At 40.5% G+C, this 23,099-nt stretch overlaps 1 protein-coding gene across 2 annotated transcripts in view; it reads left to right on the top strand.

Annotated features, from left to right (window-relative positions):
• Positions 1 to 23,099, top strand: part of GRM1 (glutamate metabotropic receptor 1) — a 423,633-nt gene that overhangs the window by 343,999 nt on the left and 56,535 nt on the right. For both annotated transcript variants that reach the window (XM_047102524.1, XM_047102525.1), the window contains exons 4-5: positions 11,275 to 11,521; positions 16,834 to 17,002. In XM_047102524.1, coding sequence (XP_046958480.1) covers positions 11,275 to 11,521; positions 16,834 to 17,002 — 416 coding nt within the window. The remainder of the gene's footprint in view (positions 1 to 11,274; positions 11,522 to 16,833; positions 17,003 to 23,099) is intronic.

Below are 23,099 nucleotides of genomic sequence, written 5' to 3'. Positions count from 1 at the left end.
GCAGTGCTACATTCCATATGTTCCTCCAATGCATTTTTGATGAGTGTGTTTTGATAAGCTTGAGCAAGGTCAGTTTGCAAACACCTGACCCCAGTAGTCTAGGTTAGCAGTCTAGGTTAACTACAGGCACAGAGCATGCATGCTGCTTGAGAGAGTTCGTTACAGTACAGTAGAGCTTCCTCTAAGTTTGTTCTTATCCTGTGACTTCCAAACTGTTGTTACCAACCAAGATGATATGCCTGCTTCAAGAGCCACTTGTTTAATTAGATTTTTAAGTTAACCTCTATGGCTAAGTACACTGCCAGCTAAGTGCATGGACAACAATTGTGTCCAGAAGGATTGACCCTGGAGTAGTCTGGGAACTCAGATAAAACCTTGGGAAATTAGTTAATAGTTTCTTGTGACTAGGTCAGTCTGAAGGTCATAGAATCTAGAATATTGATTTTTAGTGGTGTGTTTCTTATCAAACAATTTTTGTCTGTTGTCTTTAACTTTATGTAGTAAATGTATGCAACATCTATATGAAAGGGCCTTGCAAAACATTCTGCCTCTATATCAACATGTTCCATGTGAAATAAATCATGGTGACCTCACCGTGTGATGAAATATGTGGAAGTTCTCTTTATAGATTACATAATCTACAGTCAAGGGCAAATTTTATTTTGCACACACAAACATTTATCAATGTGGTGGCAATGCCACAACTTCCCATGAGCCTGCTGAGTACAGTATCCCTCTTGGATTACATCGAAGCGAGAGACAGAGAAACCTAACACTTAAGAGCAAGAACTCTGGAATCATACCAGTTGAGTGTCAGGCCAGTCACCACCATTATCCAGCTGTATGATCTTGGACAAGTCATTCGACCCACCAGTGCCTGGATTTTCTGTTAGTAAGCTGGACATAGTAATATCACCAATTTCATAAGTCATTGTGAGATGGATAAGATAATATATAGAGAGCACCTGATTAAGTTCCTGTCACATAGCAAGCATTTGATCATGTTATCTCTTTGTATCTGGTGCCAGATCAGGTTTGGTGCTAATTCTTGCACATTTTTAAAAACAAATAAAATTTGTAGTTTAGAAAAGTTTTAAAGAAAAGTTGAGAATTTATATCAGGGAGTTCTTATACACACTACATTCAGTTTCTACTGTTGTGAAATTTCATAGTGCTATGTTACTTTTGCCAAAATTAATGAGCCAACATTGGCACAGTATTATTAACTAAACTCCGTATTTTTTCATATTTCACCAGTTTTCTTTTTTTGCTCCAACATCACATCCAGGATATAACATTATATTCTTTTATCTTGTCTCCTTAGACTCCTCTCAGTTGTGACAATTATTGAAGATCTCTTGTTTTCGATGACCTTGACAGTTTTTAGTTCTAGTCAGGTATTTTGTAGAGTGTTCCTAAAGCTGAGTTTGGTTGATGTATTTCTCATAGTCAGACTGGAATTATGAGTTTGGGGAGGAAGACCACAGAGGTGATGTGTCTTTCTTCATACAACATAATAAGAAGTAAACCTTACGCGGGGGTGGGGGGCGCCTGGGTGACTCAGTTGGTTAAGCATCCAACTTTGGCTCAGGTCATGATCTCACGGTTCATGTGTTTGACCCCCGTGTCAGGCTCTGTGCTAACATATCAGAGTCTACAGACTGCTTCAGATTCTGTGTCTCCTTTCCTCTCTGCCCGCCCCACCCCCCCACTCTGTCTTTCTCTCTCAAAAATAAATATTAAAAAAAAAGATTACACTCTATCTATCAATTTATTACCAATGATGTTAACATTGATCATCTGGTTAAGGAAGTGTTTACCACGTCTCTCTTTTTATACCCCTTTTAATGCTGTACTCTTTGAAACCAATTCATTAAGTGTATACCACACTTAAAATATGTGAAATTATTCTCCACCTTCTTGAGGGAAGGGTATAATTTTTTTAGAATTCTTCTCCCCCATTTATTTTTTTAAATTTAATAATTTATGTATATGAGCATGGACTTCTTTTTTTAATGTTTATTTATTTTTGAAAGAGAGGGAGAGAGAGAGAGAGAGAACACAAGTGGGGAGGGGCAGAAAGAGAGGGAGACAGAATCTGAAGCAGGCTCCAGGCTCTGAGCTGTCAGCACAGAGCCCAATGCAGGGCCTGAACTCAACTACGAGATCTTGACCTGAGCTGAAGTCAGAGGCTCAACCGACTGAGTCACCCAGAAGCCCAGGGCACAGACTTCTGAGTATATTTTATACTTTGGGTTATAATTCAATACTATATTATTTATTTTGTTGCTTAAATGGTTTAGCTCTGGGAAAGACATTTGGGTGGTCTTTCAGTTGGCTCTAGTATCCCTCTGACATATATATGTCTTGTTTTGTTTTTTAAGTTCTTCCTTACTTTACGGTACTACAATATGCTCTAGGCTCATCTTGTATATTTCCTGCCCCAGCCCTACAATTGTTTATTTCTCCAAAAGAGTCCTGATTCCTTTTATTAGAGAATGGTATTAGAAACCAAGATCTGGTATTAGAAACCAAGCACTGGGTATCTTGTTGTTATTGGGGTCTTAATGTTTCAGCCCACTGAGCTGGGAAATATATGTACACCAGTCCACACTTAAATATATATGTATAATTTTTTCTATATAAACTTATCAACATCTATATTAAGCTAAACTTAAATTCATCCTGATGCCTTCAGTATGATTCTGGTACCACATGGTTTATTTATACAGAGGCTTATCTATAACCTCTGACTCCAACTGTGATAAAATTGGCTTCTGCCATACACTTGTTTATTTGTTCAACCTTGGTACATGTACAGCTATTTCAGAATTGTTAACTTATGCTCCATGAGAAACAATTTGGCCAGTGAGTATAGTCTTTATATTCCATTTCTGAATATAATTTTAATAGATTCAGATCAGCCCTGCGGCCTCTCAAGGAGGTCCTTCTTATAGAATCTATATTTGGCATTCTTGTTTCTATAAATATGCCCTTCATAACCCGAGCAGAGCAGTTGACATCCAAGAAGATTTGCATAAAGTCTGTACCCTGTATTGGTTTTAGTAACAGACTCTGCTAAGAATTCTTTTCCTATGTGCTCTCGACAACATTAATCTTAGAAACTGCTCTTCTAATTTCTGTGACACATATTGACTAAAGTCTCACTAGCCATGAGTTCTTACTGGGGCCTTAGGAATTCCAAACTCAATTCTTTTAAGAAATGCTCTTGGGAGACACTACATAAAAAGCAATATGCCACTCAAGAAATCCCAATAATTGCAACTTTGGGACAGATAGTGTTGTTATCTACACAGACTGTTGTCTACTTAAAATATCAACATAAAATATCCAGTAATAGTGACCTGGGAAGGTGAACCCTGGATTAAAATCCATAGTATATTTCATTCTTAGGTGGTACAGGTAGGGTAATAAGCCTTATGACCTATATTTATACCCCAGAGTCTGTTTAGAACATGATAGGCTTCTATTCCAGGCTCCCAACTTATCCACTTGGGATATGAATTTCAAGGAAAAGGCTGAAGAATATGAAATTCTTTAATATGTCCCAAAGTATACATTTTTATGTATGGTATTTTGTCCATTTATAGATACTGTATTATATTAATAAGAAGTCAATTATAAAAGTAGAATTAAAATGCTAATGTCATACAATTTTATGGTTTTGTTTTTATAATAAATAAGACTCAATATTGGCTAACAGAAAATGCTATGTTAGGCCCTAATTAAATAAGTCAGAGGTCAGTGGAATATTCACAAACAGCTCTTGTATTTCTGCAAAATCTACCCTAACATATTAGTTGAATCCAAACACTGCAACACAAAGTTAGAGGTACTTTAAAAGGACAGACCATTGAAAGGAACTCAAAACAGGCCAGAATACCATTAGATCATGGAACTCCCTTACATATGTAAAAGAAAGCATGTTTCCCATCACCCATAAAAAAGTAGAAGTGGTGCTATGAACATAGATATGCCTTCTTCAAGTTTGATACAGGCCGAGAGGAATAGGCAAGGATTCTGACCCAGCAGGTTGCTGAGAAGAGAGTTGGTTCCTGATGAATTTTAACCACACTCTAACTTCCCACGGTGGTTAAAGCAGCCACCTTCTGTAACATACTTTATCTCTCTGATTACCGGCCAAATGCTTACTGCAGACCTGCAAAGATTAGTTACTCCAGGGGGAGTGGTTTATAACTCCACGACAGTGTTTTTTGCCAGATCAATAATAAAGGCAAAGCCACATGGCAAGCTGCCCTCATTTTCTCTGAACTATCCCTGTGGTCCAACTAAATGTTACTGACTGGTCCTCAGCATCACTTAAACACAGCAGCAATTGTCCTCATTTGTTTTTCATAAACACCACAATTATTTGAAATAAGAACTAGCTAAAATGCAATTGTGTTTTGGGGGAATTGAAGGCTTGCTATATATTATCATTAATTTGCAGGGAGCCTACAGTTCACGTGTCATGTAAGTGGAGGGTTTCTTTCTTAACAATAGATTGTGATGGTATATTTAGAAAAATGTCTGTACTGCTCACATATGTTAAAACCAGGGGGTTTTGAGCAATAGAAATTCAACTAATAACAGTGATAATAACATATGCTCGATTAAACGAAGCTTCCTTTCTTCTCTTCCATCCTACATAGGAGTTAATTTACATTTTAATAAACTGAGCAGAAAATATTTTTTCTGTGATGTGAGCAGACAAAACTTTTTAGGGAAAAGTGGAAAATATAGAGTCAGAGGAAACAAAAATTCACAGATCCTAGACATGAGCATGAACAAGCCTGGACAGTTGTGAATCTCATCACCAGTGCTCTCTGGAAAAGCATAAAGAAAATTTAGCAGCTCAGGTCTCCAAGAAAAATTGAGGGCACGTTAGTCCTTTGAGGTCATTATTTTTAAAGTGACCTGATTAATCTTCCTTCAATTAATCTAACATTTGGGTCATTTAAAGGAATATGAATTTTCTTTTCTTTGTTTGATATGTTATCAGTATACAACAACACAGCCCTTTCTATTTTGATCTGAATTGAGATTTTATCCAATCATGTATTGAGTATATAATGCTTTCAGATAGAGAGGCAATGCAGAGCTACAAATACCAAGAAATCAGAAATATATTTTCTCCAGGAAAGTTTTGTTTACCACTGTTTCCCAAAATGCTTCCTTGTTTTGTGATGATATAGAAGAATACTTTCTTTTTAATTTGAAGTTAATGCTGAGGGTCTATATTTGAAAAGGCAACATGACTAGATTTATGCATAGTGGTGGGGTTCTAATGAAATAGAACAGCCACAACAAAAGTACTCTATTGGAGCTCAACATTCTCTCGATCTATTTTCTTTATCTTTTCACTTTGGGCATTCAATCTGAGACAGTATTATTAAAAACTCAGAAGGGGCACCTGGGTAGCTCAGTCAGTTAAGAGTCCCACTTTGGTGGGGCGCATGTGTGGTTCAGTCGGTTGAGCTTCTGCCTTCGGCTCAGGTCATGATCTCCCAGTTCGTGAGTTCAGGCCCTGCGTCAAGCTCTGTGCTGACAGCTCAGAGCCTGGAGCCTGCTTCGGATTCTGGGTCCTTCTCTTGCTCTGCTCCTCCCCTGCTCACGCTTTGTCTCTGTCTCTCTCTCTCAAGAATAAATAAACATTAAAAAAAAAATCTAAAAACTCAGAAAAAAAAATCAAGCTGATTGTTTTTGCTAACAAATGTCTCGTCTGTCATGGGACTTCTCCAGCAGTTAGATAAAGCTGATACTTGCACGCATAGTGCCATTGGGCAGGGACCAGGTCCAGCTCTGGAGGCCACTGTCTCTGTACTTAACTAGCTATGTGACCTTAAGTTTGGGACCCCTGGGATTTCTGTTGAACAATGTATTTCTTTCCCAGATTTGAGTCGACTAAGAAGTAGACTCAGGAGCAAAACAGATGAGGATAAAATATGTTTTATTAATAATGTGACTGTATAACTAGAAAACTCAAAAACTTTATTAAAAATTAGAATTAATAAATTAATTTGGCAAGCTTGAAGGACACAAGACCAAAATGCAACCACCAAGAGTGTTCTTACACACTGGCAATAAATAACTTCAAAAAAACTTTCAAATATACCGATCATTGCAGTATAATAAAAACGAAATACCTAGGTTCCGCCTACTGAAAAATTGCAAAACGTTGCTGGGATGAATTTAGGAAACTCTAAATAAATGAAAGCCTTCTAAATATGCTCTAAGTCATGATCTGGGCAGCAGTTACATGGGTATGGACTTCTGTAAACATTTATTGATCAGTAAAGATTTCTGTGGTTTACCATATGTGAGTTATACATACCTCAATTAATTTTTTTCTTTTTAATTTAACAACAACAACAAAAAAAACTAACTGAAGAACAGAAAACCAACTGGATTAGGGGCATAGATTAGATATGTGACCAAGATAGACTTGTCACTACTTGATCCTGGAACTAGAGCAATTAACCCGTCTATCCAACTAGCAGGACTGCACAATGACAAGCCACATCTTCCCAAGGCCTGTGACTAACCAGAACGTTTGAGTACTGTCATGTCATTGGCTCCAAGGGAGAGAGCAAAGGGAGGAGTTGAGCATGCCCAGTTTCTTGTTCTCAGTACATCAATAAAATGAATCACTCTTCTCTTCCTAGTAGGTGAGTCAAAAATCCGAGGTGATACTTAATAGGGAGTTTCTTCAACAGAAGCATTAACTGAAGGGGAAGAGAGACGTTTCTCCCCAACTGTGACTTAACTTTCGTGTTCCTATGTGTAAACCAGTGATAATAAACTTATCTCATATAGTTGTGTAAAGAGTAACAAAAGATAAGTTATGCGAATGGCTTTGCCAAGTACCAGTAAATGTAGAATTGGAAAAGCAAAGCATAGAAACTTCAGACGGGCAAGGGATCTTCGAAAGATAATCTGACACACTTGCGGCATTTTTTTTTTTAAATTGGAAAACCGAGACCCAAGGAGGTCTAGACCCTTATCTCAGTTCCATGGCTTGTGGGAAATGTACTGTTAATGTGTTCTAGCAGAACCGCCTGTGGGTTCCAGGTGCTCATGTGCCTGGTGCAGAGTTCTTTCTGCTACACCGCTCTACAGAGTAGCCATCCTACGTGGCAGCAGACAGAATCGCCAACCCTTGTCCCGACCACCGTGTTTTCCGAAGCTACACAGTCATTTGCTACCCCCGTGGAGGCCCTGTGTGCTGCCTCACTCAGGAAGCAATTTGTCGCCCTTATTGCACTGTAGCAATAGGAACAAGATTACTGCTTAGAATCAAGACAGCTATTTGCACAATCCACTCAAGTAGTTAGACAGGTATTCTTTTGAAGGTAAATAAACACAGGCAACTACAATTATTTTCTTCCATTTAGCATATTAGAAAAGGTAATGATTTAATGATACCCTAGTGGTCTGTAACAGTTAGCACACAGCAGAAAAAATGAATCATAAAATCCCCTTCTCACTAAAAACTCTGAGACTAGTGTTATGAAAAGGGACTAAACCCCAGGGAACCACCGTGTTTTCACCTTCCCACCAAGTGACAATATTATTAGTTTGGATTTTCTATTCACTGGTCGTGAAAATATAGGATTTGGGGGAAACGGGAAAACCTGTGACATATTCTGTTTGTTCAGTGATAGATCGTTGCAACATTACCTGAGACAGTTGCTATGGCAAAGAAAATGGTCCTGTAAAGGCCAATTTTCGGACTCTAATGTTGCACCTTCCCAAATGCTAGTTCATACTGAGCTGGGGTAGTAGCTAGAGAGAGAGTTCTTCCTGATGGTGGTACCTCCTTCATGTGCAGACAGAGCCAGTGGACTTTCAGGGTAGGGAAGTGCATGCGCTTGCTTCAGATTCACACAAAACACACAAGCTCTTGGTGTTTATTTTGGAAAGGGGTGTGAATTACAAACATTTCCTGAAAACATGTGCCTACTAGCCTCCCGGCTCTCTGTATGATAAATATTACCAGGATGGGCTTCTTCGTTATAGATTGCCGTTAGAAGATTATGTGTCAGGACTTCTAGTCAGAGAGACAGCTGTGCACATCTAGAAGGATCCTAGGAAGAAGCCTCAAACCAGCTTGACAATGATACTGGTGCACAGCAGATGCCCTCTCCTCAGCCACCAGAAAAGTGCCCTTTCTGTAGATTTCTATATCTGCAACCACATTGCCACAGAGTGTAACAGAAAGAACAAGGATCAGGAGGGCATTTGGACACCTCTGCTCTTTCCTCACTTGTAAATGGTGAGATTAATGTCTATTTGGCGGGATTATCATGAACTCGTTATCTGAGCATTTATAAACAATCCAATAAATAGCAGCTAGTATTAAGGTGTATATTTCCCATTAACATTAGATAAATTTAAAATTAGTTAAAGTTGACAATAGTCTACTGATTTTTTATTATATGTGTATGTATATATACATGTATTTTGTATATGTAATGTATATATTACAGTAAATAGCTACAGTTAGAGGCTAGCATGGCTTAAGAAATGTGTCGCCGTTTGACCAGTCTGTCTTGTTTGCACCGGTGCTTCCAGAATAATATTGCTTCACTCTCAAAAGTGACCCAGTTTGGGCAATAACTTATATGATCACCCTAAATAAGGCTCAAAAGGAAACTACTGATTTTCAAGAAATCCAGGAACAGTTACAGCCTCAATGCTTAGATATAACATGTCCACTAGACAAACCATGGCTTAAAAAATTTGTACTAGGGACACTGACATAATTTAAAAAATATATAATAAATCTTTAATGGCAGTTACCAAACAAAAACAACAAACTCAGTGGTCATAAGGCTTGCCCCTGATAAGAGAATTTTCCATGAAGAACACCAGGGGTTTATTCTCATATTTTTCTGTACTTTGCTCCTGGGTTGACTTCAATAACTGCCACTTGAAGCAGGTGGTTTTAGTATTAACTAGGACCCTTTAAGTGGCTGCTGCAGTGAAGGTTAATTTTGCCTCTCAGTTTTTGTCTGTTTTTTTTTTTTTTCTTTCTTTCTTTACTTCCTGGTAACATATCTAATTCTAGTAGCTTTAACATATAGCTCTAGCACTTGGAAGTTTCAAACAGTGTTTAAAGCCTTGTTTAAAACTCACCAGACAGAGACACCTAGGTGGCTCAGTAGGTTAAGCATCCAACTTTGGCTCAGATCGTGATCTCACGGTTTGTGAGTTCAAGCCCCATGTCAGGCTCTGTGCAGACAGCTCAGAGCCTGGAGCCTACTTTGGATTCTGTGTCTCCTTCTCTCTCTGCCTCTCCCCCACTCATACTCTGTCTCTCTCTACCAAAAATAAACATATAAATAAATAAATAAATAAATAAATAAAATCTCACCAGATAGATGACATTAATTTATCTCCTTTATACCCTAATATAAAAGAGAAGGAAAGGAAATTGACGGTAAGAGCCAAGGGTTCTGGGTGACAGACATAAGTCACCCTGTTTTAATGACTTAGCAGTTTTTGCAAGGATGTTTGCTTTCTGCTGTACATAACTTTCTATAGTTGTTCTGTGTAGTTTGATTTCAAAGCACTTTCTGCCTGTCATACTCTTTATTTCCTCTCAGAAAATATCCTTTCAAATGAGAAAATATTACTTTAATAAATCACATTTTTAATAATTTCCTATTAAGCAACATTGGAAGATGAGGTAAAATTGAATGTTTCCCCTCTTCAGCCTGGCCCCCCGTATTTTGTATCTTATGCTTAGGGTAGATACAAGTCCTGTATCTTTTTCACATTTTCAACTATATCTAAGTAGTTAAGCTTTTTTTAAAAGTTTATTTATTTATTTTTGAGAGAAAGAGAGAGTAGAGAGGGGTGGGGGTGGGGGAGAGAGAAAGAGAGAGAGAGAGGGAGAGAGAGAAGATCCTAAGCAGGCTCTATGCTCAGCATGGAGCCTGACGCGGGGCTGGATTCATGACCTGGGATCATGACCTGAGCCGAAATCAAGAGTCAGACGCTCAACCAACTGGTCCACCCAACAGTTAAGCTTTTAAAAATAACTTTTAGAAATGTCTTACTTCATCTCAAGCTCAACATCAGTATCAAGACTCTTTACCTTCTCTTATAAGCACTCCAACCTTCTTTAACTTCTCTGCTGCTCTCGGGCTGGAACTTTAGTGTCCAGTGGCCTATCTAGGCTGGAACAAAGAGGTCATCTGGTTGGGGTGCAAGGGGCCTTGTGGTGTTCTCAGTCCCATCAATAGCTAAACTCACCACCTTTCCCACCTTCTGGCACCTGGAACACCATAGGCCTCCCACCCCCCAGAAACGATCAGTCTGGGTGGGGGGAGGGGAGGAAAAGCCCACCGTGGACAAAAGCAAATTTCTGGAACTAAATACACCATCTCTCAATTATGCCAGTGATGTGTTTCAAATCGATTTTGTTTTACAAACCTGTTATTTTTTTTTTCAACAAATCCAGTTGGTTTCTGAATTTCTCATCCATACATAAGTCCTCAAATTTACACTTCTGATATGGAGCTCATATCTAAGTCGATACTGTTCTTGTGAAACTCGTTTGGCAATTGGGGAACTTTAGATCACTTTTGACACAGGTGAAAATGATTGCAGGGTTTTTGAAATTCACTGGTAAATGTTAACTGTTAAAAGTAAGTGTCTAGTATGACTTTTCCATCAAGAAACAATTTACCTCCGTTTCCAATAATCAGCAAATCTGATTCAAATATTTCTATACTGTCAACTATATATAAGGAGAGATTTATACTATCTAGTTCTTACTCTGGATTTTTGTGGCCCTAGATATAAAAAAATTAGTCGAATCATCAAAAGAAAATATCAGGGCTTAGGTAATGCACAAACTGAGTTATTATAGATTGTGCATTGTCATAGAGGATATTAAAAATGTACCGTGATCTAGGGAGACTTTTAATATAAGTTTCTGTGAGCCAAGAGAGAATAAGAGTTATTTTCATTGCTCCTGAAGGATTTCCTTGCAATATTTGAAAGTTCTTTATTTTCACCTGTATGGAGTTTGTGTCATATGTTATAAAACCATTATTGAATTCAGAAAATAAAATTGAATAAGCTATTTGCAGCTAGAATTAGTGCTAGTCACAAGTACAAGGCTTGTACAAGTGGACTTGGCTTTTCCTTCCTCTGAGAGCCCTGAAAAGCATTTGAGAATAAAACATGTGTTCCGAGACCTCATTATTGCAAGTTTGGTAGCAGTCTGTTTTTGTGTTGCAGGCAATGAAAGCTTAGAAGAAAACTATGTCCAGGACAGTAAGATGGGGTTTGTCATCAACGCCATCTACGCCATGGCTCACGGGTTACAGAACATGCACCATGCCCTCTGCCCGGGCCACGTGGGCCTCTGTGATGCCATGAAGCCCATCGACGGTAGCAAACTCCTGGACTTCCTCATCAAGTCCACATTCATCGGTGTGTCTGGAGAGGAAGTGTGGTTTGATGAGAAAGGGGATGCTCCTGGAAGGTAAAGCCATCTGTTCTGTATTGGGTTCAGATAACCGTGGGACCCTCTCCGAGTAGACAGATGGCAACTCTGGGCCCTTTGTTTCCATGGTTTCCAGGTGTCAGGAGAATAGATATGACTTAATAGATAAGAAGATAGGGCTAATCTCAGTTGGACGTTATGTCATAAAACATTGAAAACTTACTGGTAAACCCACAATCCTGTATTCTTCCAGTGGATCCCCCCTACCCAGCTATCATCCCAGCCCTTCCCTCAGGATGTGTACAAGCCCAGGAAACTGGAAAGATGACACCTCGGTGGCAGGACCCTCTCTGGCAATGCTAACACCAGACCAGCATCTCTCTGATTGATCGGTTGGAAGGCCATGCTGGTTGTGTAATATGCTTTTTTAAAGGCTTACTTATTTATTTTGAGAGAGAGGGAGAAAGTGAGCAGAGGAGGGACAGAGTGATAGAGGGGGAGAGAGAGAGAGAGAGAAAGAGAGAGAGAGAGAGAGAGAGAGAGAGAGAACCCCAAGCAGTTTCCACGCTGTTGGCACAAAGCTTAATGTGGGGCTTGATCCCACAAACCATGAGATCAATACCTGAGCTGAGATCAAGAGTCAGACTCTTAATTGACTGAACCACCCAGGCGCCCCTGGTTGTGTAATATTTTAATAAGAGCTTAATATTTGAAGAGTACCAAATCCTCTTCATGTATCCCCTCTTCTCAGGCTAACTTATATTCCTGCTAATATGTCTCTTGAAACAAAACAAGAAAAAAGAATTTTCTTTCTGGTATCGAATCTTTATGGCTTCCAAAGAATCAAGAAGCAAAGAAAAATTAAACCTAACTAATATGTATATTTTTCCCCATATCATTTTATACGCTGTTCTGCAACAGCTGCTTTTATAACATCAGTTAGCTCACATATGATTGGTAGGGAATGATGTCAGTTTAAAGTGCAGTTTTCCAGGCATACAAACAAACTGATGTTCGTTCACATGAATGTTTTTTTCTAGGCAAGGGATAATCAGAATCACAGGGGAAGATTAAAGTCTGCAGCAGGAAAGAAAAAGGCCCTCAGCTTGGCTGCTATGCAGTATGCCCACAATCTTGTTTTTTTTTTTTTTTCTTCTCTGTCTCTCTCTCTCATAAGCCCTGTTATCTTTCAGTATATGATTTTACAGAATGAGAAATTTTAGGAAAGCATATGTTGTGCTAAAATGGAACAGCAAATCATTTAATCCTCATTGCTATAGGCATATCATTATCCTCTTTTACAGATGAGAAACTGAGTGTCAGAGAAACTAAAAAACTCACCTAAATTCGTGTAGAGAGTAGCTGGTAGAGGCAGTGCCGTCTGGATCTGAGGCCTATAATCTTTCTGCCATATCGCCCTGACTTTTAGCTAATCCTAAAATTGGGCAAAGTTGCTGGCAGCCTTCTTAATGTCATTTCAGAGGTACCGTAAGAGACTATCTGACCCTAAATAATTCTTGACATATCTCTTCCTATCATGTAAGCTTAAAGTTCTGTGTTCAGAGAGTGCCTTGTGGGGATTCTCCCTGTGAAAATCCAACAGCCCTGGGAAGGATAAGTGATATAAGTAATTGTCAGCAATTACAATGATGGATTTATCAGATTCCTTTCAGGCTGCAGTTAGGTAGGAGATTTATATCAAAACGTGAGTGGGGTGGATGGAATGATTTAGGGCCTGGGAATGTGGAAAACTTCCAGGTGCTGGGCACCTTAGGAAACTGTACCAAAGGGAACAAGTGGACGTGGGATTCAGAGCACTGACCACTCTCCCCTTTAAGCGCCTGGTTGTAATCCTGGGTTCCACTGGAAACTGGGATCTGTAAACTGTCAGATTTGGTATGGAAACCTTCCTTCATGATTCTGTAAGAGGATATATACAATGTGCCTAGTACAAGGCCAGATGAATTTTTTTTAAGTTTGTTTGTTTGTTTATTTGTTTGTTTGTTTTGAGAAAAAGAGAGTAAGTGGGAGAAGGGCAGAGAGAGAAAGAGAGAGAGAGAGAGAGAGACAGAGAATCCCAAGCAAGCTCCACACAGCCAGCGCAGAGCCAGGTACATCACTCGAGCTCATGAACATGAGATTATGACCTAAGCTGAAACCAAGAGTTGGATGCTTACCTGACTGAGCCACCCAGGCACCCCTCTAGATGCATTTTAGACACTCCACACATATGAGTTTCCTCCTGATCTCTTTATTTGTAAGTTATCCAAAATATAGGCACGCACTTTTAGCTGGTTTTTCCTCTGTGCAATTACATATTTAAATCATGAGCTTTCCTCTGGGTCCCTTTCCAGGATCATTTCCTCATGCTTGAAACTGGTCATCTTATTCTGTGTTCAGTTTTGGTCTCAACCACCTCCCTCTGCTTCTATCCCCTCTCATACCACCATTCATGCTTTTGGTCCCTCTTATAATTATTTTAGTTAATCAACATGCAACATAAACTGAGTGCATTGAGAGGGTGCTATAAAATTGTAATTTACAGCATATGGATATTCCAAATAAATGCCAACATGCTGAGAAGAGACTCTAGGGTCAAGAGAAAAGAGCGGTGTTCATTAACACACATAGCACAGGAGAAGGCTCTATTTAGTATCTCATGTTTTTCCCTTGGTATCTTTCAGTATTTTTTTTCCTCCAGCTTTTGTGACTTTTTGAAAATGTGTTTTCATACCAAAATATTACAAATTTTTCAGTTTCTAAATGCTAATGAAGTGTGAATTGATCTCTCCTTTTGAAGAGCAAATGTTGAAATAAGTCTTAGGAAACTGATCTATAGGAAAAAGATACTCTAAAGCTGGCACTGCACCAAAGCCTTCGCTGAAAGTATGTATGGAAAGTCAATAACAATATGGGGTAAAACATAAAAATTAAGGGAAATAAAAATGGAAATTATTCACCAAACATTCACAGCAGGTTCTATAAGCATAATGAGTTTAAAATGGAAACATTTTGGAGGTATATATTAGCATCATTGATCAGCAAGGTGAATAGGGGCCAGTAGCCCACAATCAATACCCACTTGGGTGTCACTCAGAGAGCCACTAAGAAGAACATGTGGGTATGGCTCAGCAACAAGGAGAATCAGAACTTTTATTTATTAGCCAAAAATCTGAACAACAAAGAGATGAATAATATGCTCCAGGCACGCCATTTTCCTTTCTCACATGGTAAGGTCTCTTCTGGAAAATGAGGAAAAACTTCTTTCGCTCTCCCAGAGTCCCCTTTCCCTTTGGAGAAATTGCCAGAATTTGGATGTGGAGAAGTCACTAGCCACCCTGTGGGTGGCAGAATGTGTTTGCATGTTAAGAACAGGCAGGAAAGCCAACAAAGGATAGTAGTTGTCTAGATAAAGAACTAAGACATTTATAGCAAATAGGTTTTGGAAGCCAACTGAGGTTGACAATAGCTTCCTGAGAGTGCTGGACTGGGACTCTGAGTCTGCATAGGGTTTAGAGAGAAAGAATTCCAGAATGGATTAGGTAAGGGTGTGGGGGGTTGGAAGATGAGGAAGAGGAATGCATATTAGTTAATTGCCATCTATTTCCTCAGGTCCAGCACAAAGAGCAAGAGACCATCCCTCTCTATTCTAGGGCAGCATGGTGGGAACTCTGCGTAGGTATTACAGCAAAGAGAATTCCACTTTGCAAAACCAGAAAGGGAGAGTCAGACATACATTTTTGGGAAACTGCCAAATGAGTTATAGTTTACTCGGAGTAAAGAGCAACATGGAGAGAAGATTGAAGAAGGCCAGAGAATTTGCAAAGACTGAGAGAGAAATAGCTGTGCAAGTATAAAAATGTTCTCCAGTATTCGTACAGTAATGGAAATAACTAGAGTATTTCAGGGCATTCATAGTAATACAAATATGAATGATATAGTGATATTGGCTTACGTATGCATTTGTCCCAGTTGTAAAATAGTTTTTTTCACATGCCTTATGTCAATAAATCCCCACAAGAACCCTGTGAGCCTTTAAGCGGTTAGTGAAATTCCTAAGTAGTATAATCTACTGTTAAAATGTTAGAAAAGAGATTCTAGCTTATGCATTCTAATGCCAAGTCCTGTGCTCTTTTCATCGCATTGGAGAATGTTCTCCATTGCCCATGCTGGAAAATGATGAGGTCTGGCCCCCAAAGCACCCTCTGGCTGCAGTGTGAGTTTCTAAATGTAGATGTTGCCATAGTGTACCATTGCAGCATTTGAAATAACTGAAGTAACTGACACCGATTATTTGGAGTCAGAAATGTTTGTCCTAATCAGCGAAGAGACCAGTTTAAATGTCAGTGCTCAAGATGCTAAATCCCCAACATCCTTGTTAATTAAAGCTGCTGTTTCTCAGATTTCTTGCTTTATTAGCACCTAAAATAGGTTCCAGACTTGGTAAAACTCACTTCTTTTGATCCAGTGTAATGAAAATGGCAACCGAATGTGAAAAGGAACATTAGAATGACAGTAATCAAGTTAAGAGATTAATAGTCTCCGGGCGCCTGGATGGCTCTGTCAGTTGGACGTCTGACTCTTGATCTCTGCTCAGGTTGTGATCTCATGGTTTGAGATGAAGCCCCCACATCAGGCTCTGCGCTGACAGCATGGAGCCTGCTTGGGATTCTCTCTCCTCCTCTCTCATTCTGCCTCCCCCTGACTTGCATGCACACTCTCTCAAAAGAAATAAATAAACATTAAAAAAAAGAAATTGGGGTGCCTGGGTGGCTCAGTCAGTCAAGCGTCTGATTTCAGCTCAGGTCATGATCTCGCGGTTTGTGAGTTTGAGCCCTGTGTGGGGCTCTGTGCTGACAGCTCGGAGCCTGGAGCCTGCTTCGGATACTGTGTCTCCCTCTCTCTCTGCCCCTACCCCACTTGCACTCTGTCTCTCTCTCTCTCTCAAAAACAAATGGACATTAGACAATTAAAAAAGAGAAGAAAAGAAATCAATGTTCTCAAGAATCACGACTTGTTCAAAGAATAACAGTGAATAATGATTTGAAGGAGATGATAATCAATTCAACACACATAGGATTAGTTTTGAATAGAATAAGCAGAGAGAAAAGTGCAGGAGTAATACATTCTTTAGCAAATATGGACAATACACAGAGACTAAAGAATGAAACACACATTTTGGAAAATTGGGAGAAACATTAGAAACAAACGAAAATATTGACAAGTGTTAGGCCGTGAGATAATTCTAGCTTTTTTATCTCCCTTCTCTCTATGACATCTGTTTACCGAATTTCTTTGTTTTCTAGATCATGTCCATATTGTCCAAGGCACATGTGTTGTTTTCCCTGTAGGTATGATATCATGAACCTGCAGTACACCGAAGCTAATCGCTATGACTATGTACATGTCGGAACCTGGCACGAAGGCGTGTTGAACATCGATGATTACAAAATCCAAATGAACAAGAGTGGAATGGTGCGGTCTGTGTGCAGTGAACCTTGCTTAAAGGGTCAAATTAAGGTAAGCTGACCACAAAAGCTTTCTTAGACAGAATGAGGCCTCCTGCATGGACTACAGAAAGAAAAACAGACATTTTTCTTAGACAAGCCTGTCCAGAAGGGATATACCAGGCTTACTGTTTTTGTTCTTGTGTTTAGCTAAAATTGGAAAAACAAAGGAAGATTAGGAAATGAAATAGGCAAACCATTCGAATATTGGAGAATAGTCCTTTGAATCGCAATGATGAGCCTGACCCTTCAATTTAATCTAGAAAGGGAAGGGACAAATACTTGAATATAAAAATTGAAACAGAAGTAAATGTGGACACCAAAACCAATGTACCGCTTAGTCATAGTTCTAGCTATTGTTAAAGAGAGCAGAAGCTGAACAATACTAAATAAGCACGTAATTAACATAAAAGAAGCTGCAAGGAGCTAACGCAGAAGCTGCTTATCATTTCTCTTTTCATCGCCACGTTCTTTGATTTTCCTGAAACTGACATTTTCTAGCCAGGAGAGAGTCCCCACTTCCTAGTTATTCTTAGAAGCTTTTTTATCAGCCTGGGGCAAGTGAGGAACCACGATATTGCTGTATGCATAACAGTAGAGTAAATAAACATCAAATATCGAACATTTGGCTGGACGTGCTAGAGAGGATTCTCAGTGAGGAAGGCATGGAAACAGCGCTTCTCTGTATCTCATGCTATTTAAAACCACACTGGATGATGCACTAGGAAATGGAGTGGAGGGAAGTGATCGCCAACTGGCAAGAGTATGGGTGAAATGACCTGGTAGGTCTTTCCCCTCTCTAATTTTCTGTGATTCATCTCTGGGAGCAGACAGACTGTCACATAAATGTCACACAGCACAGCTGGGCTGGAGGCGGTACCGGGTGAGGCACTGGCAGTCTGGCCATGCCACCATGCCACCTGCCATTCTCATTCTCAGGAGCTGGGGAACCACCCCTGTAGGAAGAAGCCCTGAGTAGTACACTGAGGGATCTTGGAGCAAGAGTGTAGTCATGTGTGGAAGTGCTGGTGCAGAAACTGGAAAAGCCCAGCCTCTACTGGTCAGTGAAAGCAGAGGATTTGGAAGTTGTAACATCTTTTTTTTTTTTTTAAGTTTATTTATTTATTTTGAGAAAGAGCAAGAGAGAGAGAGAGAGAGAGAGAGAAAGAGAGAGAGTGCACGTGGGGGAGGGACAGAAAGACAGGGATAGAGAAAATCCCAAGCAGCCTCCACACTGTCACTGTCAGAGCAGAACCTGACATGGGGCTTGAATTCACAAACTGCAAGATCATGACTTGAGCCAAAATCAAATGTTGGATGCTTAACCAACTGAGCCACCCAGGTGCCCCAAGCTGTAACATCTTTTGAAGAGCTGTCCTGATGGACACCAACTCTCAGGGATCCCAACCACTTTGAGGAAGAAACAAACTTCTGAGATAATTTACCCTAGTTGGTTTGTCTGATTGATTGCATTTTATGATTTTTTTAATCAGAATATAGTTGACACACAATGTTAACATTAGTTTTATTCACCCTAGTCTTAAGTATCTTGTTCCTTCTATGCAGATGTGATATTAAAATTTTTTAATATTTATTTATTTTTGAGAGACAGAGAGAGAGAGAGAGAGTGCGAGTGGGAGAGGGGCAGAGGGGGGGGGGGGGGAGACAGACGCTGAAGCAGGCTCCAAGCTCGGAGCTGTCAGCACAGAGCCCTATGCGGGGCTCGAACCCATGAACCATGAGGTCATGACCTGAGCCTAAGTCGGATGCTCAACCGACTGAGCCACCCAGGTGCCCCCAGATGTGATATTAAAAGTACTTAATAATTGCCATGCCAACTAACTGATCAGAATGGACTCCTTCTCGGCTCTGTGAGAAGGTGCTGGAGGCATCCCACCAAGCCGAGAGTTAGTCCTTGAATGGTGGGAAGATTTGGGCAAGGAGTCCTGTAAGGCAGGAGTAGTGTGGGGCATTCAGGAAGCTCAAAGATACCATGAGTTTGCACTCTGGGCAGAAGTATTTCAGCAGTGTAAGTTAAGCATGGTTGCAGCCAATCCAATGTGTACAGGCTGTAGGTCAGCAAGGCTGCTCGCCAGGAATCCCATTTCTGATTCTTGTCCCAATAGAATTCTTCCATATAAGGCTGTCTGATGGTTTAAACTCCAGAGGCCCAAAGCTTCCTAATTGTTGCTCTGAGATGCCAGACCACTGGACTCTAATTTTGTCATCCTTTCTGGATGGGGGGGAAAATGGGACATCTGAGACAGAGGTCATACTGCGGGGACAATGTGAATCAAGGGGTATCACATGTGTGACTCAGGCCTTTCCAGCTTGGGTGGGAACATTGTCTATGCTGCAAACAAGAACTGTAAAACGTTATGGAACTACAAAGTTGGTGTTTTTCAGAGTATAAGAAAAACAATCAAACAAACAAACCGTGGCAAGAGAAAACAAATCATTCCAAAGATTCCCTGAACTCCAGCCCCCTTCCACAATTCCCTGCTGTTACTGTGGTTACTGGTAGGCCATGAATGGGGGCTCGCGTACCATGTGGATTCCCATTTGTACCTTTCAGAAGAAAGGCCTTTCCTCCCCAGGTTCACAGGAAAGGCTGTCATACATCTCTATGCCCAGATACTAAAGTATTTCTGGCTTCACGTTTGCGTTACGCCCATGCAGTGTTTGTTATTGAAGGAGATCCCAGAAATCATCGCGGAGCCATTACAGAGCACTCGCTATAAATGCAAATCTCTTGGGGTCTAATTTTAGAAATATTGTGTACCCTGCAGGAAGAAAATATGCCTGTTCTCAATGGCACCTGGAGTGGAGGTGGGGGGGGCGGTGTGGAATGTTTGTTTGTTACCCATAAGCACCATGGGAGGTATGCAAACAAATGAAATCTGAATCCCATTTACCAAATGATCGCACTTATATTCTCACACCACCAATTTGCCACCCACCAGGCCCAGGATGCAAAGAGCCAGATCCCTCAGTAGCCACCAGAAAGACAGGAGAGAGGCAACATAGAAGGTGATTATAGGACTTGCACTGGTATTCACTGGAAAGCATAATGCTTAGAAAGGGATTATTCATTTTAAATATAGAATGCCATTTAAAATGCTAAAATAAATTATTTGACTTTTTAAATGATGACCCATAGAGCTTTCTTATGGTAATTTCCCTTGAAGTAGTTAAAAGTAGTTTTCTTATGTTATCGAGTCTTAGAAATCTACATATAATGTCTTATAAAAGCAGAAATTTCTTTTTAACCATTCCAGAAACACAGTTAAGTAAAATCAAACTTTTTATTGATGTGTGTTTTATTAGTCAGGGTTCAGTCGGGGAAAAAAGAACCCTTGCCAGGTTGTTTGATAGATTGGTTATAAAAGTAAAAGAGGACACCAAGGCACCGCAGAGCTGAGTAACAGCAAGAATCATCCTCACCCCAGGCCAGAGGGACACAGGGAGGAGTCACAGCTGCTCCTGAACTGCCCCCTGAAGCGGGGAGGGGAGGATACCTTGGCTTCCCCTCTCTCCCTCGCTTGAGTCTCTCACTAGGTCCCTGCATTTGGCCAACTTCATCCAGAAGACATTGGCAAGAAAGCCCGGACAGTGTAGTTCACAGGTTTCCTAAAAACCTTAAAACTAAGCACTGCTTAAGTGCTAGTGCATTACTGGGAAATGGAATTCTCAGATGCAAGAGTGAAGGGAAAGGGAAAAGGAGACACGGAAGCATGGAAGCCCCTGCCACCACCACCACCACCACCGTCACTAAAGTGATGCTTTACTGAGCAGGATGCCACTTCACTGAGTATAACCGGTCATTCAACCTCAGAGAGATCTCTGGGTGGGCCACTTGGAGTAGCTACTGGAGCAAGGAGGGGGGAAGAATGTGTGCGCCTATGCCGTGCCATTTTCTGTTTCCTGCGGACAAAGTTTACTCACAGGAAGTAGTATCGTCTGATCCCTTTAGACAGCTACTGGGGAAGCCAGAATCTATGTCTGGTCCCATGGTCCTTTTTCAGATCTAGAAGCAGTTGGGTCCCATGCGGTCTGGTCTGGGCTTCTGCTGTGGTGACTGCAATGGAGGTAGCTGAAACCCAGAGACGGAGTCATGGGAGAGACAGACAGTTGGACATGCCAAGAAAAGAGACAACAGTGATAGAGACTGAAGTATGGGTTGCAGAAGTGTCCAGGACTTTCCAAGAGCCAGTGGCCAAGGGCCTGAGAGACAGGCTAGGAGAAGAGGATCTAAGGCAGCACACAAAGTGTGGACAGTGAATCTGCAGTCAAACACCAACAGCCTGCACATGTGGTGATCTCCTGTACCAGGCCTGCAGCCATTTTCCTTGGTGTGGTGAAGGGCAGGAAAGAGCCAAGAAGGAGTGGGAAGGTGAAGGCAGCAGTGAAAGGAAGGAGAAGGGAGGCAATAGAGGTCAGGGATAAATATTTTTCAAGCATATTCTTGTGCAAGTATAATAATAGATACATTACAGTCACCATTTTAATGATTCCTTAAAATAACACTTTTAAAGCAGATATTGTGGCCCCCATTATACAGATGAGGAATCTGAAGCCCAGAGAGGTTGAGTCACTTGCCCCAAGCTCTCTCAAGCTAGAAAGTGCCAAGCTGGGATCAGAGCCAGCCCAGAGCTCTGATCACCTCACTGCCTCGTGTGGTTCAATTGCCTGTCATTAGATGAACTGGTGTATTTCCTACTAATGCAAGTTTCAGTTGCTAAGCTTTATTTTCTCAGGAGTTCACAATAAAATTATAAATAGAGATGCACTTTAACAGGGAACAGAATCTAGAATTGAAGACGCAGTATTAGTGCGGGAGGTTGGGAGAGTTTAATAGAGGCAGGGAATCCGGCAGAGATGTCGAGGGAAAAGATCCTGCAGATTGCTTTCACTGGCTCCTATTCTTTCCTTTCCTCTCTGTCTTCTATTTTTTTTCTCCCCTAAGTTTGTCTGTGGGTTCTTTGCTTTTTTTTTTTTTTTTTTTTAACATTTATTTATTTTTGGGACAGAGAGAGACAGAGCATGAACGGGGGAGGGGCAGAGAGAGAGGGAGACACAGAATCGGAAACAGGCTCCAGGCTCTGAGCCATCAGCCCAGAGCCTGACGCGGGGCTCGAACTCACGGACCGCGAGATCGTGACCTGGCTGAAGTCGGACGCTTAACCGACTGCGCCACCCAGGCGCCCCTGTGGGTTCTTTGCTTTAAGAGGATTATTTGGGGCTGGGATTTGGGCATGATGAATGGACAGCACTGATTCCTCCTGTTCTCACCCGGCCAATCAAAATAAAATTCTGAAGTTACATGAATGTAATAGAATAGATCACAAATATTTCCCGATTTACACAGGCCACACTGTCATGTAGTGAAATATACCTTACGTACATATAGAAAAGCCCAAGTACATGTATCTTACAAACTACGGACTTTGGAATTAGGTTAACCAATTTCCTTTCAAGAGATAAGTCTGATTCTTTCCTGTTTCTTGGTATTTTCTATTGGAAAGATAAACATTTAGTTTCAAAGGTGTTAGCAGGGTGAACCTCAGAAGATTGCTTAACTTATACCTGCTAGAATCCCTTGCTCAGCTTCAGCTTCCTGCATCACCCTGAGTTTCCCACTCCAGTTAGATCAGCAAGGAGGCCAAACCACCAATTTGTTGAGTATCAAACTAAAAGGGACATGTTCATTTTCATTGTGATCCCAGACTCCTTCAAAGATAGAAGGAAGCTAGGACAGTCTATTAAGAAACCATTAACCATTGACCTTCAATTGGAACTATGTACCCTTAGATTTAATAATACCATAAGCATGATTAGGTAACGCTACTAGAGGAGTTTGACTCTAGGTTTTTCTGTTGGTAAGTATAGCTACTTGGCAGATGTTGTCAATGTAAAAATCTTATTGTTTCTAATAATACCCTTCTTTTAAAAATATAATGGCTAATATTAATTTTCACATTAATACTATCACCTGTCAACATAGGCCAGTGATTAAAAAGCAGCCACTTTGTTGTAGATCTGATAGTTTAAGACTGCAGAGATTAGGGATGAGAGCCTCACATTGCAGAATGTTTGTCTTCTTTAGCAAC

This window comes from Lynx rufus, unplaced genomic scaffold (genome assembly GCF_022079265.1).
Source record: "Lynx rufus isolate CCGP_SWC_20201006 ecotype Redwood Valley unplaced genomic scaffold, mLynRuf1.p SCAF_6, whole genome shotgun sequence".
Classification (NCBI taxonomy): domain Eukaryota; kingdom Metazoa; phylum Chordata; class Mammalia; order Carnivora; family Felidae; genus Lynx; species Lynx rufus.
Note: the sequence above shows the minus strand (reverse complement) of the source record. Positions and strands in the feature narration are given on the sequence as shown.